The sequence below is a fragment of the Ranitomeya variabilis genome, chromosome 8 (genome assembly GCF_051348905.1).
Source record: "Ranitomeya variabilis isolate aRanVar5 chromosome 8, aRanVar5.hap1, whole genome shotgun sequence".
Classification (NCBI taxonomy): Eukaryota; Metazoa; Chordata; class Amphibia; order Anura; family Dendrobatidae; genus Ranitomeya; species Ranitomeya variabilis.
This window is the reverse complement of record NC_135239.1, coordinates 45,193,398-45,219,880: the sequence shown is the minus strand read 5'-3', so window position 1 is coordinate 45,219,880 and position 26,483 is coordinate 45,193,398. Positions and strand designations below refer to the sequence as shown.

At 42.7% G+C, this 26,483-nt stretch overlaps 1 protein-coding gene across 7 annotated transcripts in view; it reads left to right on the top strand.

The window, feature by feature from the left end:
• The window catches only part of CEP350 (centrosomal protein 350), a 78,005-nt gene extending 51,841 nt beyond the window's left edge, over window positions 1-26,164 (top strand). For 2 of the 7 annotated variants that reach the window (XM_077278892.1, XM_077278889.1), the window contains exons 12-39: window positions 5,656-6,569; window positions 6,651-6,798; window positions 7,751-7,887; window positions 8,153-8,336; window positions 8,436-8,569; window positions 8,693-8,856; window positions 10,150-10,260; window positions 10,373-10,450; window positions 11,029-11,123; window positions 11,236-11,313; window positions 11,395-11,549; window positions 11,647-11,795; window positions 11,879-12,063; window positions 12,546-12,633; window positions 12,732-12,878; window positions 13,041-13,198; window positions 13,754-13,876; window positions 14,096-14,289; window positions 15,902-16,095; window positions 16,591-16,738; window positions 17,655-17,815; window positions 19,309-19,436; window positions 19,530-19,597; window positions 19,696-20,960; window positions 21,108-21,518; window positions 21,612-21,758; window positions 21,858-21,980; window positions 24,441-26,164. In XM_077278892.1, the coding sequence (XP_077135007.1) occupies window positions 5,656-6,569; window positions 6,651-6,798; window positions 7,751-7,887; window positions 8,153-8,336; window positions 8,436-8,569; window positions 8,693-8,856; window positions 10,150-10,260; window positions 10,373-10,450; window positions 11,029-11,123; window positions 11,236-11,313; window positions 11,395-11,549; window positions 11,647-11,795; window positions 11,879-12,063; window positions 12,546-12,633; window positions 12,732-12,878; window positions 13,041-13,198; window positions 13,754-13,876; window positions 14,096-14,289; window positions 15,902-16,095; window positions 16,591-16,738; window positions 17,655-17,815; window positions 19,309-19,436; window positions 19,530-19,597; window positions 19,696-20,960; window positions 21,108-21,518; window positions 21,612-21,758; window positions 21,858-21,980; window positions 24,441-24,605 (6,052 nt within the window). In that variant the 3' untranslated portion in view covers window positions 24,606-26,164. The remainder of the gene's footprint in view (window positions 1-5,655; window positions 6,570-6,650; window positions 6,799-7,750; window positions 7,888-8,152; window positions 8,337-8,435; window positions 8,570-8,692; window positions 8,857-10,149; window positions 10,261-10,372; window positions 10,451-11,028; window positions 11,124-11,235; window positions 11,314-11,394; window positions 11,550-11,646; window positions 11,796-11,878; window positions 12,064-12,545; window positions 12,634-12,731; window positions 12,879-13,040; window positions 13,199-13,753; window positions 13,877-14,095; window positions 14,290-15,901; window positions 16,096-16,590; window positions 16,739-17,654; window positions 17,816-19,308; window positions 19,437-19,529; window positions 19,598-19,695; window positions 20,961-21,107; window positions 21,519-21,611; window positions 21,759-21,857; window positions 21,981-24,440) is intronic. The other 5 variants (XM_077278893.1, XM_077278890.1, XM_077278891.1 and 2 more) reach the window with 5 other exon arrangements.
• The last annotated feature ends 319 nt before the right edge of the window (window positions 26,165-26,483 follow it).

The window sequence follows — 26,483 nt, the reverse complement described above, 5'->3', positions numbered from 1 at the left end:
TGGCCTTTTAGAAAAGGTAAAGTGTATCTACTGACAGACTGAGGGACACTTTGCTTCCACACAGGTGGATGTCCTTTCATTAAGCCTGTGACTTATGAAGGTAATTGCTTGCGACAGAAATTTGTAGGGGCTTCATTGCAAAAGGAGTGAATACATATACACATGCCAGTTTTTAGTTATTTGATCCCATAAATTTAATTTATTAAATTATTATTATTTATTTAATGGGATAAAATATCTATGCCTGAGATCTCATCTCCCAAGATCTTGGTGCCGAGATCTCCATCTGTGCATGCGCTGCCCCCCTGGTGGCCATTTTCCCTGTGTCCACCGCACAGGGAACCATTGAACTGCACGGGGCTCTGGCCTTTCACAAAATGTCGGCAAAGCCTCCCCCCCCAGAAGTGCTCAAATACTATGGGTTTAGACCACGAGGTGGCGCTCCTTGCAATCTGGCAATGACAACCATAGAGGTCTGCTTCAGACATCTGGTAGTCAATGCCTTGACCTGCGATCATGTGACAAGGTCCCTGATGCGAGGGATTTAATTTACGTTGCGCTTCTGGTAAGCTTGAGTTAAATGTCACTGTCAGAGATTGACCGCAACATTTAACTAGATAACAGCTACATGTGGATCGCGATTCCACCCTTGCTGTTGCGGGCACATGGCATATAGATCAGCTGCCATGTGCCCGGAAAGGTGCGGGGCTCAGTGCCGGACCCGCACCAAACGGGGAGTCTGACGTGGGCGTACTATTGTGCCCAACGTCAGAAAGGGGTTAAATATATACATATTCTTCCTTAAGGTATCCATATCTATTTTTTTTTTTTTTATTCGTTTATTAACAACAAAATAATAGTGTTACAAACATTTTGCATCCAAGAATGTCGAACATAAAATGTAATACATACAAATTATGCATTATTAAGCTTGAAATAAAATACAGCTATCATCTATAACCAACGTTATATTATGATTATTAAAGCTGTTGGATTAATAATAACACATGAGGCTATGTAAATAGAAAAAACTTAAAAAACCAAAACACTTGAATTAGAACTGTATCTACGCTAACTGCTAATTCGCAGCCGTACCTCGCGTCTGACCTCCACGCGATATCCCCACTCCACAACAAGTCTATAGAGTAAGATGGGAAGAATTCCACCTACCCCAGATTTTTTCAAATTCCCGGGCACCCTCTGTTTTGATATAACATGCGTTCATATGGAATGATCGAGTTGACCAGTTCAATCCAAGTTCCCTTAGTTGGATTTGTACTCCCCATCCACCGCAAAGCCAGTACCTTCCGTGCCATAAAGAGTGTCTCACGTAAAAAAATCCCAAGTCTCCTCCTCCCATACTCCAAATATACAAACTAATGGGTCAAGGGGAACTGGAATTGATAGCATTGATGCAAGTAATGATGTCACGTCCCTCCAGTATTGAAGAATAACGGGACAACTCCATATCATGTGAATGAAGTCTGCATCTAAGGAGTGACAGCGCATACATTCTGATGTTTGAAATCGACCCATTTTAAAAAGCCGTGTCGGAGTTAAATACGACTGATGTATTATGTATAGTTGAGTCATCCTGTTATTAACTGATGGGGATACTTTAATTGGGGATTCAAGAATGTCTTCCCAATCCTCCCCCTGCATATTAGAAAGAAGTCCCTCCCATTTCCCCTTAACAGAGTTAGCAGTAGACGCATCTCCCGAGGATAGCATATACGTATACAGGGAGGAGATAAGACCTTGGGGACCCTGCGATTTGAGAATTCCTATCAAGGGTAGAGCGGATATAGCACGACCCGTACCTGCCTGTCTCATATATGATTGTATGGCTGACCTTAACTGTAAATATCGAAAAAACTGGGATCTCTGTATACCATGCTTGATTTGCAATTGCTCGAAAGACATGAAAACCCCCCCATCATACAGATCGCCTATTGAGGAGACACCATGCCCGATCCAGAAGTCAGTGGAAGGATGATTCAGTAAAGTTGAGAAATAGCCATTTCTCCACAGGGGCATCTCCGCCACAACATCCGTGAATCCCACAATTTTTTTTAATATGCCTCCAAACCGACCTTGCCAGGCGAAGCAAAGGAAGCATACGAGGGATATTAATTTTTGCCAATTCTAGAAAATTCAGTGGACAGTCCGTTTGAGCCGCATGAAGAAGATGGCTTTCAGAGTTAGGAAGGCAATTGTTGGGCATCCATTTATTAAGAGCTTTAACCTGACCAGCCAAGTAATATACATAAAAATCCGGTAACGCCGCCCTGCCCCCTGACTTTGATCTCTGCAGCGTAGATAGCCTAAGTTTGGGCCTAGATTTCCCCCATATGAAAGATGTAATTTGAGAGTTCAAACTTGTAAAGAAGGATTTAGGAATTAACACAGCACTATGTTGAAGACAGTAACTGAGCTTGGGGAGCAATATCATCTTGATTAAAGGGCCACTGTCACCCCCTCCAGCCATTATAAACTAAAAGAGCCACCTTGTGCAGCAGTAATGCTGCAGTCTAACAAAGGTGGCTCTTTTAGTTTTTGATTCCGTTATTCCCTCAATAAAGCATTTTAAAATTTGCCCTAACTACCTGTCTGTAGACCTGGAGGCAGGTCCGAAGCCTCCTCTGTGACTCTCCCAACGGCCGTCACTCTTATCTTCTGGGGATGTGGTCGCCGCCCCCTTCGCGCTGTTTCTTCTTAAATCCGGCGCCTGCGCTGTGCGTGCCTGCCTGTGACAGGCGCAGTCTTCATTGTCCGTCATAGGTCAGATGCAGGGTGCCTGACTGCGCCTGTGCGGGCAGTGCGGCCACCCTGTTGCTGAATCCCCACCCAGCACTGTTATTCGTTATGCACAGTGCGGGGCTGGGGTTCCTGGGCATGCGCACTGCGCTGTTCAGACGGTCCCCCGCCTTCCAGCGTTGCCGTAATATACAGGTTTCCTTGCCAGCGTTTGGAATGAAGCAGCCGCAAATAACGCTGGAAGGCGGGGGAGCTGGGGGAGCGTCTGAGCTGGGGGAGCGTCTGAACAGTGCAGTGCGCATGCCCAGGAACCCCAGCCCCGCACTGTGCATAATGAATAACACAGTGCGGGGCGGGGATTCAGCAACAGGGTGGCCGCACTGCCCGCACAGGCGCAGTCAGGCACCCTGCATCTGACCTATGACGGACAATGAAGACTGCGCCTGTCCCAGGCAGGCACGCACAGCGCAGGCGCCGGATTTAAGTAGAAACAGCGCTCAGGGGGCGGCGACCACATCCCCAGAAGAGAAGAGTGACGGCCGTTGGGAGATTCACAGAGGAGGCTTCGGACCGCCTCCAGGTCTACAGACAGGTAGTTAGGGCAAATTTTAAAACGCTTTATTGAGGGAATAACGGAATCAAAAACTAAAAGAGCCACCTTGTTAGACTGCAGCATTACTGCTGCACAAGGTGGCTCTTTTAGTGGCCCTTTAAGTTGATGCGGCAGACTACAGATAACGGAAGTTTGCTCCAAGCTGTAAATTTAAGTTTAACTAATTCTGACAACGGGTGTATGTTAAGTTGTAGATCAGATCTACTGCCCTGAGAAATATATATGCCCAAGTATTTAAAACTGGGTACAATAGGAAGGGAGGAAAGAGTGCCAAGGCCGGGCGATGGAATATGGGAGAGAGGCATCAACGCCGATTTGTCCCAGTTTATATATAGACCCGAGTGTCTACTAAATGTATCTATAGTGTCTATTACCCGCGGTAATGTTATCTCCGCCTCATCCATAAATATCACCATGTCGTCAGCGTGTAGACCAATAGTGTCCACCCGACCAGCTATATTTATACCTTTAATATCAACAGAGGACCTTATGCGTATCGCCAGGGCCTCTATCGCAAGGGCGAAGAGGGCCGGGGAGAGAGGGCACCCCTGACGGGTCCCTCTATACAGTAAGAAAGATTTAGAGATGGAGCCATTAACAATTATACGGGCCTTGGGTTTCATATATAAGAGACCCACCCATTTCTAAAATGTATCCCCGAAGCCATATTTTTTCAAACATGCTGAAAGGAAGGGCCATTCAAGGGAGTCAAAGGCTTTGGCCGCATCCAGCGATGCCAATGCCCAGGAGTTGTCTGGTACCAATGAGCTATAATGGACTATTTGACTGGACCCGTCTAATGTTGATAGAAGTATTTTTGCCCGGCATAAAACCCGTTTGGTCTGGATTTATAAGGTCGAGTATGATCGAATTCAATCGTGTAGCTAGAATTTTAGTAAAAATTTTAAAGTCTACATTTACCAGTGAGATAGGCCTGTATGATCCACACTCCAATGGGTCTTTCCCCTCCTTTTTAAGTAAAATAATATTTGCCTCGTAGAATGTGTCGGGCATAGAACCCCTCTCACACACCCCCCGGAACACCTTCAACAAGAGCGGTGCCAGTATATCGTGATACTTCCTGTATAATTCAATGGGAAATCCATCTGGACCAGGGGCCTTCCCAGAGGCCATATCCATCAAAGCATTTTCAACCTCCTCCAAAGTAAACTCCGCGTCCATAAAGGCTCACTGAGCTGGGGTCAATAGGGGAAATGTTACATCTGATAAATAATCCAGGTTCTCAGGGATATCAAAGTCACATTTAGATGTATATAGCGACTTATAATAATCATGAAAGCAACGAAGTATCTCCTCATTCGAGGACACTAATGACCCATCTGGTGTTCGTATCTGTAATATAGTGTTGGAGACATTATGTTGGCGTACCAAGAAAGCCAAAAATTTGCTAGCCTGGTTTCCCAATTCAAAATAAGATTGGCGAGTAAAAAATAGTTTACGTTTAGATTTAGTGTCTTTATGCTGAACATATAGCCTCTGGGACGTTAGCCACTCAAGTCTATTACCATTAGTTGGGTCAGATATATACACAGACTCCGAGTCTTAGTCGTTGCTCCACCTCATCATCTTCCCGCGAGGTCATCCTCTTGATATAAGATATTGTAGAGGATAGACACCCCCTTAGATATGCCTTAAGGGCATCCCAAAATATATTAGTATTCTGGGGCTCTGAGTGGGATAAAATGAAACCCTTCAGCTGGTCTACAGTTCTATCATTGGAATCTATCAACTTGAGCCAGAATGGATTCAACTTCCACACTATACCGCCATTTGATTGCCCAAATTTAAGTTTAAGAACAACCGGGCTGTGGTCAGATATTCCCCTATTGCCATGCTCAACGCTATCCACCCATGTTGCCAACCCCTCGGATCCAAATATATAATCTAGGCGGGAGAGGGATCGTCTGGTAGATGAATGACAGGTGTCTGGTAGATGAATGACAGGTATAGCCTTTTTCCCCTGGGTGGCGCACTCTCCAGAGATCCAACCAACCACTACCCCACTACCCTGCATGAATGAAGCTAATTGGGATGAAGTCTGAGAGAAGGGCTCCCCCACCACGTCATCGCCCAATCTCAGCCTATCCAAACGAGTATCCATGACCAGATTAAAATCCCCCAAGGTATCCATATCTTTGTTTGTTTTAAAGAATGATTGCAGAGGACGACTTATTACTGTAATTACTGTATACATTTACATTCCTTTTGTTGATTTTTTTTTTAACTATCAATTTTCTGCTTCTAATTTTATCAATATGTTTTAGGAGTGACCTTATGGAGGCCTACTATCCTCAGCCTGACAAGGTGACATCAAAGGCCACATTACCTCAAACTCAGTTTCTTGCTCTTTCTAAAGACTTGGAATCATTTCTCAGCCCAAGAAAAAACACAGCAAATCTGTTTCCAGTGACTCAGAAGACAAATGCACAGTTTAAGACATCCACTGATTTTAAGAGCAACTTAGATCGTATAGAGTCTCTAAAGGCGACAGCCATGTCTCTGTCTTCTAGAATCGAAAATGAAGCTAAAAAGTTGGCCGGTGGTTCTCTAAATTTACCAGTAGCTTGGTCCTTTGAACCTGACTCAAAACCATCAGTAAAATTAGCATGGCGAAAACCAGACAGTCCTCCAGAAAAAGAAAGCCGAGTAGATGTGTTCTCCAATAGGATTCAGAAAATGCTGAGTACATGTTCTAGTCATTTCTCCCAGGATGACCTTCCCGGGGCTAGCCACCTATACCGGAAGCATCCTGAGGAATTATCTGCACTACTGGAGAGCTATGACGACAAGGAGGACAACAATCAATCGGCACAAAAACCTGGACAGTGTGTGATGCCTTCACCATCTCAGAAGAAAGCAAGCCTTTCCCCCAATTCCAGTACCAGCTCAATCAGTGAAGGACCCATTTTGAGTGAAGGCAGCTTCTCTGAAGGAGAGGGTCAACCTAGACGCACATCTCCTCTTCATGCAGAAAGCACTCTTAACAATAAGGAGTATTGTATCAAGGATTACAGATGTTTTGCTCCACTTGTTGAATTCCAGAGAGAAGCTGATAAATATCCTCCGCTGGCTTCCAATGTGAGATCTGATTTCCAAGGCCCCTGGGAAGAGCTGACTAAAGGAAGTCCTCACAGTGTGATCAACATCTTCACCAGGACGTTCCAGCACCATGGGAAAGGTGAGGCTAGTAGTGCATGTTTTGTGGAAGCCTTAGCCAATTCCTTATGAAACAAAACATTTAAATGTTTGTCTCTTCTAGATCTTAATGGATATGAAGAACATGAGCCAGATCACCAGCCAGTATTGTCAGCAGGCAGTCCTCAGAACAGTCTCTCCTATGCCGATGACTTCATTTCATCCCATGTTAGCGATTCAGCAACTGATTCTCAAAAAGACGCTCATCAGAGGTTATTATGCAGTTTTAGAATACTACTAACTGGTGTTTTCTTATTACTACAGAGTTTTGACATTTTGGAGCAATTTTGTGTAAATTGAGTTTTTCTGATTTGGATTCACTACTAATGGTTAAATGGGTTTTCCAGGTTCGGCACAAGTCTGCATTCACTCTGTGACTGCGGACTTGTGAATCTTCGCGCCGTGGATAGCATGTACTTTCAGGATTCTCTGGTGCTGACTAGTGATGAGCGAGTATACTCATTGCTCGGGTTTTCCCAAGCACGCTCAGGTGGTCTCCGAGTATTTGTGAGTGCTCGGAGATTGTTTTCCTTGCCGCAGCTGCATGATTTGCAGCTACTAGACAGCGTGATTACATATGGGGATTCCCTAGCAACCAGGCAACCCCCCACATGTACTCGGGCTGGCTAGTAGCTGTAAATCCTGCAGCTGCGTCAACAAAAACGAAATCTCCGAGCACTCACAAATACTCGGGGGAAAACCCGAGCAACGAGTATACTCGCTCATCACTAGTGCTGACGGCAAGGCCAGGCGGTTACGAGACCACAAGTATGCAATATGCATACTCCAGGCTACAATCCAAAGTTCACACACCCAGAGTGTTTTAGTGGAAATCAGAATCTGAACCTTACAAGCTAGTATATCTGCATTAAGAAATAAAAACTACATTTTTTTCAGCTCTGTTGCCATTATTCCTTCAAGTGGCCAGTATAACATGTTAAAACTGGTGAAAGGACCTCTTTACCACCATGTTACATATTAAGTGGGTTTAAAGGTCTATTACCATCCAGAACATTGATGAAGCCTTCCCAATAAAGCTAGATCACTGTACCATTGTAGAAGCACAGCAATTTATCTCTTTGGTATAGTTCTCACTGTCTAGGTTCCCCAGAAAATAATACAATTTATGTGATGTTCTGTTTTTTTTTCCATGATACTCTACAGTGATACCAGTGCCTCCAGTGTCCATAAAGAACTACCTCTTGTAAAATCTCGGAGTAACCCCTCACCACATTCTGCACAATCTCTCTCTGCTGCTTCATCTCCTTCGTCGTCTTCATCGCAGAGAAGCAGCACAAAACGTAAGATTAAATGTGGGCTTCTGTAATGTATCGAGGCTAAAGAGGTTGTCTAGGTTTGCCACGAAAGTCTGCAGTCACTTTGTGATTCCAGACTACTGAATCCTCGTAGCGCACACTGTACGAGAAATGGATACTTCCGACCACAATAGAGTGACTGTAGATTTTCATGACAAACCTGGAACAATGCCTTTCAGGGTCAGATCCACCACAGTGCAGGAATGAGTATAAGAGGGAATTCAATTAATTTCTCTTATTTGCGGTGTAGGGAAGGTTTGGCAGAATAATACTTCTCCTGTCTCTGTAAAATTGGAGCAAAACTCATCTGGTTCTGAAAATAAAAGCCAAAGGAGCAAACCAACATCCCCAGTTTTGACTACTAGCAAAGATCGCTCAGCAGGCTCCGATTCGGACAGCACAATGGGCGATGTTTCTTCTCGTTCCATTACAAGGTTAGACACTTGTGCGGCTTCATAGAAATGCAATCAAACTATTATCCATGGTTTTATAATGATGAAATCTCTCCATCCCTTCACTTTTGTGTATTTCAGCCTCATGTCTGACACTGGAAAAGATATAAAAAGTGAGCAGTCGAACTTTAACGATGTAGGAGGACAAGTACTACCGCCATCTGGACATCAAGTAGGATCACATGCACCGGTTTCAGTAACGGATACTGGGCAAGGTATGCAGATAATCAATTTTGGTACAAGTAGACCCTTTGATAATCACATTTGTATAATTAGATTAGGTTAATCCCAGTAAACATAAGTCTTCTTTTCCCTTTATGTGATTGTGTCTATGGCAGGTTCTCTGCGATTCTCTCCTGCCGGCTTACACCAACGTCTGTCTGCTGAGCTGAACTACCTTGGTGCTATGGAAGAATCTGTTCGGCAGCTGTGTGATGTTGAGCGTGTGCGTGGGATTTCTTTGGCACAACAGGAAACCGTATCACTCGCACAAATACTGAAGGTAAAATAATAATACAAAAAAAAGAGACCTAAACCTCTAAAAATCAGCTCATCCAAATAGAGATCCACTGCTCGGAAATTGCTGTGTGTCGTCAGGAAATAAAGGAAAACATTAGTTCACATTGTTGAAGGCATTACCTCCTGCACGTTGCGGTGCCTGGCCCCGACGCGCGTTTCAGCATACTGCCTTCATCCGGGAATCCATTTATAGGAGCACACTGCTCTAAATACTCTAGGCTTGCTGCGTGGCAGTGCAGTCTTGCTAGGCATTCTGGTCTAGCGGGATGGTTGCGCCACTGGCCCAAACTGCGTCCTCAGATTTTGAAAGTAGAGAGGCTGCTTTGCTATGTAGTATCGGGAGAGTGCAGAGACTCTGACGCCAGCTAGTAGATCCAGCTTCAGAGCAGCACTTACAAGCTCTGTTGCAAAGATTTGCAGGCATGAGCTTCTTTCCTAGGAGACCAGCCACCGCTGACCAACTGCAGAAATGGCTGGTAACCTAGACACTGAACAGTAAACAATAGAATTAAAAGTCCCTCCGTTCTTGAGAACAGAGAGGATTTTTAGTAACCAGTGCATTGCAAAGTTGCTTTTTTCTATGCTCACTTTGTAATTTTAACAGATGATGAGAATGAGAATTACCCCTGAATGCGAAGCTATTTTAATTGGTGGCCAGATCATGGTTTTAAAAAAAAATAAAAATCCACAAGTCTGTGGTTCTTATTCTGTTTTAGAAACAAGTTTTTAATGCAGATTTCATCTGTGAAGTTTCCTATATGCTGTAAATGAGGGGCAACCATGCCTGTAACATGTCCATTTGGCTTTTAACTTTGTGATCTCTGCATTTCTGCAGAAATCTAAATATCAAGGGTCTCATTGTCAATGGGCCACAGAAATTAGTAGACAGTCTTCAAAATAGGGTTACAGAAGGCGCCACATTTCAGATACGTAGAACTCCTTATGTTATGCCCACCCTCCATGCTACAGTCAATGAGGACCCCATTGTGTGTCCCCCAAACCATCTGACATGTAAGGACTTAAAATGAAAAATCTTTAATTATTCTTAACTGGTTACTTTTCAATACACTAAGAAAAATTGTAAATTCTCTCCATTGGATGCTGGACTTTTTCTCCTTTATCTTTAGTACTTTGCAATGTGAGCAATAGTCAAAGAAAACATAAGTAGAATTTCCAACATAATCGGCTTTATTCTATCTGTACTTTATAAACCTTTTTTTGGAGATTCCCTTTACAAGTCTACTTATATGGCAAATTTATCGCAATGTGTTTAAAGGCTCAGCAACAACGGCATGAGCAAAATATGGCGGCACTGCGGCAGCAGGCGGAGCAGGAGGCTCAAGCAAGTATGAGGCAGCTGGAGGAGGCGCGACAGGTAGCAGCAAAGGTAAAAGGAGTCGTGGGCTACAGTCTGTGGCAGTATCCCAAATAAAGTGGCAATAATATTACCGTGCGTTATCTGATGGCTCCTGACACCATGTATTTCTTCCTTTTCACAGACACAGGCAGAAATGCTTCAGCGCTTCCAAAAGACCATAGAGTCATGTGCTACCCAAAATGTGAACCGACTACAGGAGGTGAGCGGCATCCAGCTTACTGAGCTCTTGCCAAAATTCTCCATGGTAAATCTGTTTAAAGTCAGTACTCTGATGTTTGTAGAGTCCTGATAATTTAAGTGAAAAGGCTCTGCACCCCTTTACTCCAATCTTCCCAACAAGGAAAATGACGTACACAATGCTCTCTTTCTCCCTTTTATGTTTGTATCGGCTGCTGTTTTGGGGGTACAGGCATGTGGGCTGCATGATGTAGGAGAGATGAGTTGCAGGAAAACAAAGTGTGAATGTCCTCGGCCAGCATCCTAGAAGTCTCTTGTGATTACTAGGCCCCTGTGCTGTCATGACGCACAAGATCGCAGCATTTGCGTGCCAGCCAAGGAAGATCAAACTGCTGTGTTCTGACTGACATGAAGTACCATCGTGGACACCTGATCATAGTCTTATAAAATCTTTTTGCTCAATTCGTTAATGGTATATTGTGTGTATCTAGAAGCACATCTGAGATAATGTGCATTATTCTGGGGCTAATTATGTCACAGCTTGGTTTAGGCCATCAGAGATCACATTTCCGGAAGAGTGTTAAATCTTTTTCTTTTCAGGAGTCAGAGCGTGGCTACTTATCACCAGCCAACTCGGAACATGCGGTTACGTCTCCTTCAGACAAGCAAAAACAGCATCGTTCCCTTGGGACCAGGTATTTTATTAAGTTTACATTTTTCTTTCTTTTTTTTCCATTTATGCTGGTAACATAGTTAAAAGCACGTTAGAGATTTGTTTGCCACATGTAAGCTTTTTTTTCACTACAGGAAACGGGCGTCTCGTTCTGCCTCTCCATCTTCTTTACCACCTAGCAGTGTATCTAGCTTCAAAGATCGATCCCACAGGTATGGTGTGATGAAGTTAGGATGATGGGCAAATAATGTTTTGTGAACTAAGGTTAAGTTTTTGCCTGTTTTGATGTTTTGCAGCAGCAGTAGTGAGCAAGACAGTCAGCTAGCCTCCTCTATTAAAGAAGAAACGACAAGTCACCGGACACTGGACGAGAGCATCTCAGAAGAACTGCCAACTCCTGAACCGAGTGCACCAAAAGGAGACACCAGCTTGTCCATCGATGAGAAAGGTTTGTATGTTTTATAAGACAAGATTACTGGGGTTTGGTAATTAAACTTCTTGGATGCTTCGTCTTACAATCCATTTTCTTTTTTTATCTCTTCAAGGTGCAAGCTCTGCTGAACCTAGAAATGAAGAAGGCATTGAGGAATTATCATTTCGTTCCCTGCTGCCCTCCGAGTCCCACCGGCGGGGTAGTTTGGAAAGACAGCGAAGTCGCCGACATGAATCTGATGAAGAAAGTACTCCTGAAAAGGTGACACTGGGTCACCGCCGAAGAATAGAAATGCCTGCACTTTGTTTTCTTCTAGAATTTAATGTTGACTTTTCTTGACGCAGGAAATCAGTGGCCCTTTTTCCAGTGGACAGGACAGTTTCTGGAAGTTCACCATGGAGATGGTCCGTCAGTACATGCAAGAGGGAGAGATGCGCTCAGCCCACCAAGCTGCTCTTCTTCGTTTGCGTCAGAAAGCACTAAAAGACAAGACAAAAGCAGAGCTTGCATGGCTGGAACACCAAAAGAGGTAGAAATAAGCATTCCTGAGTGATCAGAGGAAACGTTTTTGTTTTGTTTTTTTTCGATCGCTCCATTGGGGGACACAGGAGACCATGATCTGTGGGGTGTACACTGTTACCGCTATGGGGTTGACACTAAAAATTACACCTAAGAATAAAAGTCGGCTCCTCCTTAGCGGGCTAGATTTTTTGTGTGTGTTAGGACGTGATTTTTTGGGGGTTTTTTTTGCTTTTTTTTTTTAACGAATTATCTGTATACCCACTTTTGCAGACTAGTTCTGAGTTTATGAAATAAGAGTGAAATTGATCTGAAAGGCATGGACGACTTGGTATTGTTGGTGCTGAATACTGCCTGGGATTGTCCGCACAACATTAGTTTTATAGGTTGAGATTTTAAAGCTGACCGCTGTAGATAGCCTCACACATTCAGAGGGAATAACTAATTTTAAATAATCCAGTAACCTGAATTATATAATGCTTGTATGTGCAGGCGTCTCCGCGATAAAGGGGAGGATGATAAAATGCCGCCATTGAGAAAGCGGCAGCGCGGTCTTTTGCTCAGACTTCAGCAGGAACAGGTACGGCTGTTATTTAGCTGTAGATTGCCTTTGTTGATGATGTGTTCATTTCGCCTCAAGATTATTTATTTTTTTTACACGTTAAATATCCTCTTCAGGCGGAAATCAAACGGCTACAGGAAGCAAATAAAGCCGCTCGCAGAGAGAGGCAACTTATCCTCAAACAGCAGGAGGAGATTCAACGGATCCAGAACAGCACCCTGAGGATACAGGAAAAACTCAAGTCAGCAGAGAGCGGGCAGCTGGTGCGTTGTCCGTCTCTGTTTTTATGTACTTATGTGCTTTTTCTATGTACAGCCCATTTTTAGTGGTTTTATATTTTATTGCTAATATAAATGAAAAATAAAATCATAAAAAAATAAATAAACACAAATTGTGGTAAAATTTTACACATTAATATTACACAGGAGCAACCGAGCGAGGCTGATGTTCAGCCCAGTCCATTAACCAGCCATGATCCCTCTGAAGCCGAGAGCCGCAGTCCATCCCCAGTGTCTGTCTCTGGGAGTGAAACCAGCAGCATCATGCAAAAACTTCGCAAAATGCACGGCCACATGGATGCCAAGTAACTATATTTTCTTGTTCGCATACACTGTAGAATGTGCATTAGTGATAGCTTTTGTCAGTAGTCATGGCAAGATGTGAAGTAAGGCCATTCCCTGTATGTGCTTTGCATTTTAGTTACATTTCTCTGCGTTCAGCCATTCGCTTTCCTGTTTCATAATTGTAGTTCACAGCTTCTTGATGTGTTTTCCAGTTTTCATCTCTGTCTGATGTACTTGTTCTGTGCTGCGTTCCCAGTTCTTTAAAATGTATTTCCCTTTCTTACCTTGGGCCTATTGGAAATTTCTCACGAGTGCCCCTTTATCATGAAAATGTTCTTGATAATATAAAAAATTGTCAAAAAATAGGCTCTCCTCACCGCCTTATCTTTCTTAGATAGAGCCTCTATTAAGCTATATCTTTTTTTTGCATCTCCCTTACCTCTCTGAATTGCACTCCGCTTGCCATCCTCCAGGACCCCTACTATGGTCCTCCTGCGGCTTTTTTTGGCTTTCCACTCTGTTAGTCTGTCTGGCTCTTTCGTCTCCTTGGTAAACTCTCACTCCTTTTCTTGTAGAGACATCTGCCCTGTTCACTGCTTCTTCTCTGTCTTTACGCCCCAGCACTGGGCTTCTCTCAGTGTGTGCTTTCCCAAACTTCACCCCAAATTCCAGCTCTATATCTGCCGCCATCTGCTCAGGTAACAGCACCTCTCCCTCTACTCTCTGCACCGTGTGAGGGGGGAGGGAGGTGCTATCATGAAGATGATTCCTGGGGGGCATGACAGTGTGGGGCTAGTGAAAGCCGCGCATGCAACGTTGTGTCTCCTCCTTCCTCTGCTTGCTCTCCCCTCATCCTTCCCTTTTCTGAGTGAGTTGTGCTGCAGTAAGGTCAAGATCTAATGTAAACTTGCCCCCAGATTCCTGACAAAGCGGGAACAGCAGCTGGTGCAGAGACGGTTACATGCACAGGAGCTTCTGGAGTGGAAAAGGAGATTGGATGCTGAAGAACTGGAAATTAGGCAGATTGAGAAGCAGGCCCTAGCGGCTTGGGACAACCAAAGTGGGAAAACTAAGGGTCAAAGCACCGAGGAGCCCCAAACTGTTGTAGAAGGTGAGGACCCTTGCAAGTGTCACCACATTAAGGCTATGTGCACACGTCTGGAATTGCGGCGGAAATTTCCGCGGCAATTCCGGAACTCCCTGCCATGGGAAATACGCATGTGGAATTGGCATGCGTTTTCCCGCTAAACACTAGTGTTTTGCAAGCGTAATTAGCTTGCAGAATGCTAGCGTTTTCCAAGCGATCTGTAGCATCGCTTGGAAAACTGATTGACAGGTTAGTCACACTTGCCAAACATAGTGCTTGACAAGTGTGACCAACTTTTTACTATTGATGCTGCCTATGCAGCATCAACAGTAAAAAGATCTAATGTTAAAAATAATAAAAATAAATAAATTAAAAAAATGGTTATTCTCACCTTCCGACGGCCCCCGATCTCCTCAGCGGTGCTCGCGGCGGCTTCCGTTCCCAGGGATGCTTTGCGCGAGGGACCTTTGTGATGTCACGGTCACGTGACCGCGACGTCATCCCAGGTCCTTCGCGCAAAGCATCCCTGGGAACGGAAGCCGCCGCGTGCACCGCTGAGAGGCGGGAGGACTCCGGAGGCCATCTGAAGGTAAGTATATCCCTATTTTTTGTTTTAATTATTTTTTTTGTTTTTTTTAAACAGGGATATGGTGCCCATTCCTTGGAGGAGAGTCTCCTCTCCTCCATCCTGGGTACCATCTGCACATGATCCGCTTACTTCCCGCATGGTGGACATAGCCCCATGCAGGAAGTAAGCGGATCAATGCATTCCTATGTGTGTGGAATCCCCATGAATTGCGGATTACATTCTAAAAATAGGATGCTTAATGTATGAGTTTTGTTCGCGGTTTTATCGTGTTTTTATAGCGAAAAAAACGTGAGAAATCCAGAACGTGTGAACACAGCCTTAAAATATATTAAAATATTTGTAGTGATTCCTACGATTTCCTTTTGCTTTTTTGTTCTTGTTTTATTCCTTTTAGTTTAAAATGTGATTTTTCTGAAGTTAATTCACCCATGTTTCTCTGGTTTTATATAATATGTGTATATATAAACAAGAAGATAAAGACCATGCTCCAGTCATTAATACTGGAGGTACCACATGGTCTACAGAGTATGTTGCTTAAAAGCCATCAGTTTCCTCAATGTCTGATTGGTTGGGGTCTATTTGATGTGACCGTCACTGGATGATGGCTGAAGTAGTGTGCCAGGGGCCCTAGGAAGGTGTCGTACCTCTTTGGCTCTTGTACTGTCTGGTTTTCGCTATTGCTTCATTGGGGGCCCAGGAAACAATGGGTGCAGGCGGCTGCCACTACACTACAGGCTCATGTAGAGCATGAAACAGCTGATGCCCAGACTGGCCGCTATTCTTCTCACCTGAGATTGACGGCTTCATATATTTCTATGAAGCTTTTACACTGGTGATAGGAAACCCGCGGCCAGTCTGTGCATTGCGATGTGGTCTTAGACCGAGTTGCACGGACGTCTAAATGAGCCTTAAGATAAAAAAGGCGGCTCCTCAGCAGGTTACACCCGCCTGCCAGAGCCAAGCTAATTACTTTTAGTTCAGTGTCAGTAAGCCACATGCTTTCCAATTGACTTTAATGAGCCGACAATCACTACCTTTGATTTTCAGACAAGAGACGCAGGGAAAGCTCCTCAGCCCCACCAAGTCCAACTATCCAGACCAGGACCTCTCTGAGTCCTCCTCCAGAATATTTATCTTCAGAGAGCATTGAGCCATCAACCATTGCTGAACAAATTCACGAGGAGAGCGGAGAACACGGGAGCATCTCTGAAGACTTAGCGGTATCTGGACCCAGCAAAGTGGTACATACTTCATTCTTGTATTGAGAACTTGGTCAGTCTGCCTATGATGATTTTGGCAGAAAGTAGCACGTGATTATTGCTTTACTCATATATTCTGAGAGCGTCTCGAATGAGGATAAATCTCTGGATGCATCTCCATCTGTAGAGCGGGAGCTGTGCAGTTCAGACTCCTTAACAAGATCCTTCTCTTTACTACATCATCTACTTTCCCATAGATCACACTAGTATGTTGTTCTGCAACTCCCAGTGTGGTTTAAACACTTATCAGCCGGCCCATTGTGATAAAATCAGCCAGGAGTTCTATATATGCCAACTGGCACGGTGAACCAATTAGTGTTCTTCACAGTCCAGCAGGAGAGCTCATTCAGTGCTACATTCAGAGACAATTGACTTGCCTATGCCAATTTCTGGACACTGTGATTTTACTTGACCAACAATTCCTCCAAATTTTCCATTTTTAACACCGTAAGATGAAACGCGTTTGTATTGTTATAGTCTCCTCCAAGAAGCAGCAAGTCACCAGCAGAATTGGAATCCAGCAAGGAAAGTGTAAAGAGCGGACGTCAGAAAATCCACATTACCCTAAGACCCCACCAATTCTCCCACACGTGGTCTGAAGAATCATTGTCCATGACACATTCAGGTAAATGTCATGCAGTGGAGTGTTATTCAGGTTGCTGCATTAATTATGGGAGGTACTGTTACTTTAACACTTTTCTTTAGCGGAGGATGACATTGTATTCGATATGGGAGCCGCCAGCTTCCTGGCCATCCATTATAAGGAATTGTACCGACCCTTACATTTTCACCAATCCTCTTGCCCTACGCTCTCCACTCACATTTGGTCAGACCACGCATCCAAATCTTCAGAATTCCAGCTGAATATCATTTAGCAATTAGTTGTAAATTGCCTGTTCACAATAGATATCAACATATTTCTAAGTGTACTCTTGGACTCGAGTGAATTCACACATTTGTTGCCGAATTTCCTGTGCTTATTTCGAATCCAAAATTCTGCAACAAATACTGTGCAATGATAGTAAATAGAGGTTTAACAAACCTCATTCACTCACAGCAATAAAACATTTTGCTTTGGACTCGCAGATTTCATTTATTGCGATAACTTACATCTGTGGCTAAATTCTGCACCATAACCAGCAGCAAAATTGACATTTACCAGAAGATTTTATGGATTCTGATGCAGATTTTGCCATAGTATTCACAGGGTTATTTTTACAGCTGTGCACACACATAGCTGTATATTGGCTTTTTTTTTTTTTTTTTAAACACAAATGCCACCTACACTGAATCTCAGAAGACAATAGATTGGACAAAATGTTTATGCTAATGTTTAGTGATAAGAAGGGTGCGTCGTCTTTTTACTTCCATTAATTACAAATGATGGCTGCCTTGTTGGAACGTATACACCATGATTGACATTAAATGTTTACATAGTTCTAAAGAGAAGGAAAAGCCCATATATAAATGTAAATATGTGTGTAACATTAGTGCATAGATATATTATATACGTTATGTCTGCATTTCACATATTGTTTCAGAGGCTCCATCTGATCAAAGTGACATTGAAGGCCGCATACGTGCACTAAAGGAAGAGCTTAAAAAACGCAAATCCGTTGTAGAGAATCTCAAAAGAGAGCAAAGGAGAAGACAAAAAGAAAGATTGCGAGCACAGGAAGCCGTATTACTTCAGCAACTTCAGGTAATAATAACGCACTTTGTAGATTGTTAAATACAGGATGGTAATTTTTTCATACTTGTCTACATAAATCAGATCCTGCCGGAAGCTACCGGGCAATCAAACAATGACGCACTAGATAATGCACTGCACTTTATATGTAGTACTATCGACTATCAAAGGATCACATGTTCAGGTCCCTTTGTGGGACTAGTAAGTACTGTAACTAAAAAAAAAAATTGTTTAAGTGGAAAAAAAAATTATATATATATATATATATATATATATATATATATATATATATATATATATATATATATATATACACACACACACACACACACACACACACACACACACACACACACACACACACACACACGTCTCAAATCCTAGTTTTTTATTAATAATCGTTTGTGGTGGGGGGGAATAAACCCTGCCAAAATCACATTTGGTGTCACTTAATTTTTAATGACCCGTGCTATACTATAAAGCAATATTATTATTTATCCTGCATGGTGAACACCATTAAAAAAAATAGTGCTGGGAACAACTACAGCTTGCCCCTGAAAAACAAGCTATCATTACAGCTCTGTCTACTGAAAATTAAAATATGGGTGGTGGCCCAAAATGATTTTATTCAATTTTTTTACAGTAATTTCTGTGCAAATACAGAAAAAAATCTATATATGGTACATTTTGTATTGTCATTGTCATAGCAACACACGATAAAATAACATTATAGAATCCCTATTTTTTTGTACTACAGTTCTCCTTGGTTCTTCCTTTTTCTAGGAACAAAGTCATATGTGACATACCTATTACTGATTCTGCGATCTCTGTGCTGACTGTATGACTTGTTTCTGTTTAAAACTTAATAAAAATGTATTGGTTAAAAAAAAAAGATAACATTATAGAATGAATGAACAAAATCTAGAACTGCTGTTTTTTTTGTTCATTTTTGCCTACTAAATATTGAAATATAAAGTGATGAGAACGTTGCATGTACCACAAAATGGTACCAATGAAAACTACACTTGGTCACACTCAAAATAAACAGAATATGGAGATACAAAAACTTTTTTTTTTTTTCAAATGATGTATTTATTATACAAAACAATGCAACCTAAACAAAACTTAAGAAATATGGTAACACCATAATCGTGCTAACCAACAGAATAAATAAGTTAAGTGTATCCCAAAATGATTCTACTGATAAATGTACCTAATCCCGAAAAGAAAAAGACCTCATTCGACTACGTTGCTGGAAAAAAAATAGTGGAAAAAATGGTTTGCCATAAAACCCAAAACTGGCTTTGACTGTAAGTGGTTAATACCAGCAGTTGTGATTTGTACAATGTACTTAGATTTCTCCATCATATTTAATGTACAGTAAACAGTTGTTTTTTTTATCTTGGTAGAAAATAAGATTGTATATATTATTAACTCATTTTCAATAGCAATAATTGTCTGTGATCTTGAAAACTGTTGTATTCCCCTTTTTTCTCCATTTTCAGTCCTATGATGAGTATATCCAGAAAACACAAGCAGAACTGAGTGGTGAACAAGGCACAGTACCGAGCATTAAAAGTGTCAAAAAATTATCCAGAGAGACAGTACCCATCCGATCGGATTCCTTCCAGAGGTACAGTGAGCAATTGTTATTATATTTGATACCTGTGATATGGTTTTGTTTTTATTCTTTATTACATTAATACAACTTGCTAATTTTCTGTAGGACTGACAGCACAACGTCCTATAAAGCTGAGAGTGAGCATGTAACCGAGGTCAGCGCCAAGTCTGATGGTAAGAAGTTCTGTGTATCAGTGGAGTTTGTTTGTATGGTCATATATATTTTTTTTTTGTGCGTTTTTTATTTTTTAACATTGTTTCGTTTTATCCAGCAGAAAGCACGAGTCTTGAAAAATCACTGGCAAGTGGAAAAGAAGCTGTTTCTGAGAGTATGCATGATAAATCTGTCCCTTTCACAACCAGAGAAGATTCCCCAAGTGATGGTCCTCCTTCTCCCCCAGTCAGAGAGCCGTTATTGTCTGCACGTGATAGTCCAGTTTCAAGCATCCAGTCGGAGATCCCTGAAGACATGCTGGATACACACAGCAATAGATCTGTTTCGCCGCTTCCAGCTTTAGACCTAAAACTAAGGAGTGAAACCCCTGAAGAGAATGTTTCCCCTCGCAGGGATCACTCTTACTCTGAAGATTTTGAGAGCTCCACAGCCTTTAAGTATTCAATGTCTGAAACGCCTCGAGAAGAATTAGATGTTTCCTACTCTACCACGCCAGGGAGGGAAGTACCCGTCGAAGGGTTTTCTGAGGGAGATGGTGTACAGAGTGAGTTTAAATCGCCAAGTCCTAACTTTCAAGTGATCACAGAATTGAAGCCTCCTTCACCTGAAATTCAGCTCTCCGCTGAGATTAGTGACCCACTTACAGAATTCAGGCTAGGAGACCGGGTCCTGGTGAGTGGAGTGCAGCCTGGCACGCTTCGTTTTAAAGGGGAGACGTTGTTTGCGGATGGAGTGTGGGCTGGGGTGGAGCTTGACAAAGCAGAAGGTAATAATGATGGTTCCCTCGAAGGCAATCGTTATTTTGTTTGTTCACCACTACATGGAATATTTGCGCCACCTCAAAAGATTGCATTGCTCTCACTGGAGGAACATATGCCTCCACTAAAAATCGAAAATAATGTGGAAATCTCCCTTGAACCCAAGGAACAAATTGATGACAGGACTCCTTCAATTGAGGACTTTGAATTAAAAGGCCCAGCAAGGACGACATCTTCAAAAAGCTCCGAGTCTAGTGTTTCCGAGTCGCACATGACATTGATAGAGCAAGAGTTGCAGGCAGGTACAACTACAGACACCCCCATTGCCGAGGAGGAAAATCAGCGGCCAAAAACGCCTCTGCTAGAACTGACAGAAAATCGTAGTGAGGCCAGATTGAATAAGCAAGCACCTGAAGTAAGCACACTGTCCGATAGTCTTCTACAAGTCTGCCTGAAGGATACAGTTTCTTACCTACAAGGTATACGCAGAGAGAAGGCACAGAAAATTCAGCAAAGCAATCGGGAACTGCGCAGCATTGAGGCCTTTAGTGACCTGCACAAAGAGGGAGGAAAGGTCCTTAAACAGGATGACTACCAAGAGCTGGTGAGTCGTTGGGAAAGTGGTGGGATAGACATTTTGCATAATGGTCTTTGACGTGTTCATTAGAGCATAATATACTCTGGAATTGTTTGCTAAATTACTCCCTATATTATTGCTTACAGTACAATGTATCTCACTTATTTTTAATAGGATTCTTTACACAAGGAATTTGGGGAAAATGAAGCGACAGGATTTGAGCCGAGCCGTAGCATCCTTTCCATCCTTGGGGATGAGCCAGATTGGTTTGATGAGGATTTTGGACTGAGCAACCGTAAAAGTCAACAGTTTGAATTGGAACGACCGCTCTCCTCTGGTCCTGTGTTAGAGCCAAAAACATTACCACCTCGCCTTGAACCATCAGCAAAGTCTGTTCAGCCAGTGCCCCCACCAGAGCTCATCTTTGCTGTCCCTCACACCGTGCCAGAGGTGGAGCAGCTGGTGGAGGTGGCAGCGGACAACTTGTGGGAATGGAAGCAGGTGAATGGAAACCTTCAGGGGATCCGAAAAACTTTCACGTGTAACAAGGAGGACGAGAGCCCTGCGTACAGTGCCTATAAAGAGGTAGGTCTTCACAGTCCACTGCATTTCATCTTCAGCTCAGTGTGTCATTTCTGTCATTTATGAGCTTGCTTATTTTCTTTCCTTTCTCTGCAGATGTTGTTTGACTTGACTTTATACATATTTGAGGAAATATGTTCTCCGGACCCACGAGGATCTCAGCCTTCATGGAAGAAACCACTAAGGGTAACTCCGTCCTATTCACGTCGGGTGAAAGATCACAGTAACATGAAGGAAGTGAAGGTAATGTGCTGCGTTTGGGGGCAGTTGTCTCTTTTTGTTTTAATTGTATCTTTCTTTGTCCATTGTACAAACTGAGTTATATTTTTTTTTCTTCTTTAGTCTTTTTTAACCAGTGAAGTTCTTAATCTCCTGAGCCTAAGAAAAGAGCAAAATTATAAAACAGACTGGCAGAGGATGATGAAGTTTGGAAGGAAAAAGAGAGACAGAGTGGATCACATATTGGTAAAGTACTAAATATAATTTGTTTTGCTGCAAGTTTGTGTCCACAAGTCACTAGAATGAAGTAACCGAGGAATCTTTAGCAATTTTTCTACAGTATCTCATAAAAAATCAAAGGAGTCTATTTTTTTTTCCCCCTAGGCAGTTTTCTGAATATTGGAGGCCTCCTCCCTTACAAATCAGAAATCGATTGCATTTCCTTGCAATAAGATGCTTGTTTAATTTTATTTGAAACCCTTAAAGTTGTTGTCCCTACTTTGATATTAAAGGGATCTGTCAGCAGGTTTTTGCTGTGTAATTTGACATCAGCATGATGTAGGGGCAGATACCCTGATTACTGCGAAGTAAAGCTTAGTTTACTGGGTGCAACAGTTGTGATAGGATCACAGTTTTCTCTACTGTAGATGTAGCAGAGCTGTGAGTGCAGAGCTGTGAGTGCAGAGCTGTGAGTGCAGAGCTGTGAGTCCCCTTTAAAGGGCAAATCCATCTCCCCTCACTTCCGTACCAGGAGATGAGCGGGAACTGTGATGGCACGTCTACAGACATCTGCTTAGGTGTGAGCTGTCGTTATTCTGCGCCTTTCCTACAGTGCCATATATAGGGTGAATGTGAAAACATGGCTCCTTTTTTCCAGAAAGTGCCACTTTTTAATAAGCTGCAATACTAGTTAGTAAAGTAATTGAGGTTCACCTGCAATAGCAGAGACCTCCCAATGACAAGCTTTCTACTGTATCTGGTAAAGGTCCAATTGGACAATTTTTCCTTTACTGGTTATAATAGACGGTCGCCACACAACCTAATTGGTAGAAACCGAATTTTAATCTTGTTAGAAAGATTTGAAGTAGTATACACTTTCTTTACACGAGTATGATATGTGGACTATGACAGTAAGGAACTACCTGCAACAAACCCTGGGAGACGGACTGAGGCCTGTACAGGAGATGATGCAAAGATAATTACTACATCCTATAAAATAACAGATTGTCCAGCATGATGTACATTCATTTTTTATTTTTTTTAACCAGTCATGGATAATTTGTACTACTCCTTTTATCCTTATATAAAGCATAATTCAGATGAAGGCGGATTGGGTCATTTTGAAGCAATTCGATCTACCATCTAATATACACCTTAGTCACAGTAATAAATGCTGTTTGAAAACATGTAAGGTATTGTAGAGTAATCGGAAAGGGCTTGCATTAGTTAAGATAAAAAGGGTGTCTGATTTAATAAATCTGGCCGCTCTGGAGGTCTGGGCCTGTTCCATTTAAAAGTCACAGGACCTGCTGCAGCCTGTGATTGACTGCAGTGGTCAGATAACCAGAGCAACACATAATCTGATGTTTCTTTGATGATGCGCTGTTGTCACCGGACCACTGCAGCCGATCACCGGCAACCATAGGTCTACAGGTGACATCTGAACGTAGCAGGTATTGCTTCTAGAGCTATCAGTCTTTGCTGGAAGGTGAATATGCGACCATTTCTTATTTAAGCTCATCCGTGCCCCACTGTATTGGCAGCATATACTAATAGCCAGTCTATAGCAGTTTTGTTTCCGCTCTATTCATGAGGGGATAAGGAAATCGGTCTTCTTTCTCACCAGCTATTGTACAAATGGCACAATAAGATTTTTTGAGATTTTTGGTCTAATAGCCCAATGATTTGTCATAATATGCGCAGGATCTTTTATCCATCTAATGTTTTGGCGGTCTGACCAGTCTGTTTAAGGCCTCATTCTGAAAAACACGGATAGCGCTCATACCTACAATAGTGAATGGGGTAATTCACATGTCCGTGAGTGGTCCATGCAAAATACCAGGGGCATGTCCGATGTTGATCCGAGTGTCTGATCAGAATTGGCAATGCAACTCGATGGGTTCATGAAAAAGTCGCACCGCACCCGATAGCATTTGAGTGCAGTCTGATTTTCACGGACTGTTGCATATGAAAAAAATACCGATTTATTATTTTTCTCACATGCGTAAAAAACTGATGACACTCAAAACAAAATTCGCTGATGAAACTTAGAACTTAGTCACTTTTTCTCATACGTGAAAAAAACTGATATGTGAATGAGGTCTAACTATGTAGATGTTGTAGCTGCTAGTGACTGCATTAAACAACCGAGATCAGAGGTTTCTCTCATCCCGGCCCTTGCATCACTGCAGGAGCTCCTGCGATGATTACTCTGCTTCTGAAACTGTACATCAAGGTGTGTTAACTTCTTAATCACTTTAATATGCACGTGCAGCAAGGGATTCAAGCTTCTGTTCATTATTCAGCTGTTTAATGTTCACTCTTGCATTTAGTCACAAAATGCATGTGCAGGACCTGCAAGCATAGTACCCCGATGCTGTTATGGGTTATTTGGATGCGATTCATATGAAAATCTAGGTAAACGAACGGTACATGGGTTCTGCAAACCGCATTTTCTTGCTAATTGTGAATTTTTCTCCTTGACAGGTACAAGAGCTGCACGAGGAGGAGGCACAGTGGGTGAACTATGATGAGGATGAGCTGTTTGTGAAAATGCAGTTGGCTGATGGAATATTTGAGGCCTTAATACGTGACACCATAGAGGTTCTCCAGGACATCCAAAGCAAGAAGAACCCGGGCCCCAGTGTGTGAATACAAACTGGCCAGGTTTTGATGGCCACATTACTGCAGATGCACCAGTTCCCCTTACACAAGGGGATGAAGACACCGGGCCGTGCTGTTCCTGCAACAACGAGCCAGGCCTGGACGTGTTAACCTTGTTCTCTGATCTTAGAAAGTGAAAACACAAGGAGGACTGCACCCAGACCTCTTGTAACTAGAACATTTTGGACTTGATAATACTTTTTATTGTTGGTTTGGACTTGATTTTAAATTATTTATGAATTTTCAAGGATCAGAAACGGTAGAGACTTCTTCAGTTTCTTACTGTGACACCATTTACAGTGCAAGCAGATTGTAGTGACCATCAGCGAGCTGAACTTGGCTTGAGTGACTTACCAGATGTGGGAATGTGACCGGTTAACTATCAGTGCATAAGGGTGTGATACTGATAAACCATGTAACCTGACATGGGTGTGTAAAGCCGCCTCATCAAGTGTCCTTACCTACTTTCTTGCAATACTTGAATTGTTGGGTGTACAGTACGATGCAAGGGTGCTGGCAGTCTCCCCAGTTCAGAACGTTGGCAACAGAAAGAAGTTTCTTCAAATACATGTATTATTCGTAGGATGATTGTGTCAGTTAATTTATCATTAAGCAATTATCGGAAAAAAAAGGGGTGCATCCTCCAGGATGAAGATAATGTGAAATATTTAGCATTAATTCCCTCCCGTTGTACAAGCAGCTCAGTAGCGATGAAACTATTGAGCCGCGGTTACAGTATATTTAGTTACTCAGAACGTTCACTCTTATTTATACGCTGCTCTGCATGACCGGGGATAATGTAATCCAGAGGAACGCTTCATGATTTCCCTAAAAGTCCAATCATGTCTTTCTACTTTCCATGAGCTACCAAGCACGATGCATTAGTGTCTGTTTAGGACATGTTTAGTCTATTGCTGCTGTCACAGGAGGTAGACATGATTGTCCAAAAACACTTAATGCAGCGCTCCTCTACAGGACCCTTCATGAAATACACTGAACTGAAGGCGAGGAGAAGGAATCAGATGATCTGCACCTTGGGAGCCATGAGCAGGTCATTACTGGCTCCGTGTGAAGTGCTCTGGACCACGGACAGAGAACTGGGCTCACTTTTTATTTTGACAGTATTAAGCCTTTCCTTGTAGCAAGTTCTAAGCAACCGAAAAAGCATCGCCAAGGCAGAAGGACTGTAATAAATCCTTTACAGTCTCAGCACATTATCAACCTAGTGCACATTGAGCTGTATGCACAACATCCGGGGCTGGCATCCAGTGGCTTTCCAGATACCGTGAAGACATGCGGCACATGTAGATCCGCGATATCAGGCTGCATCATTGTTAGTGTGTCCTTCTCTGTAGCCTCTGAGCGACCTGCACTTGTATCAGCTCCTATTTCTCCAGTGCTGGATTCAGCTCAGGGGCCACTTGTACCTGTCACCCAAAAAATGCTGCATTGTACAGTCCCTTGCTTTGTATAGCCTTGTGAATAACCTGCAGGAAAATGTACAGTAACAAAGTAAAGCTGTAAATAAATAATGATTTATACACTTTCTTTGGCTTTGGCTCTGGGTGCGGTTCTGTCTTGTCTTTAAAGAGTCATTGCTAATAATACTGGAGTAACATGGATTTGCTTCATATGTGCAAGCTGCCTCCACCCAGCCCATTGCAGATTTAATTACTAAGGATAATAAGTTTCATTAGGTATGCTTATTGTCTGACGCAAAACAATCCTGCCCAGCACAGTGCTTGGATGCCAACGAGGTGTTTGGAAAGCAAAACTCCTAATCTCACAATGTACGTTACCAGGAGGAACATTAGATTTGTCCAGTCCAACAACTGTTTTATTGTAATCTTTATAGAGCTGACCTGC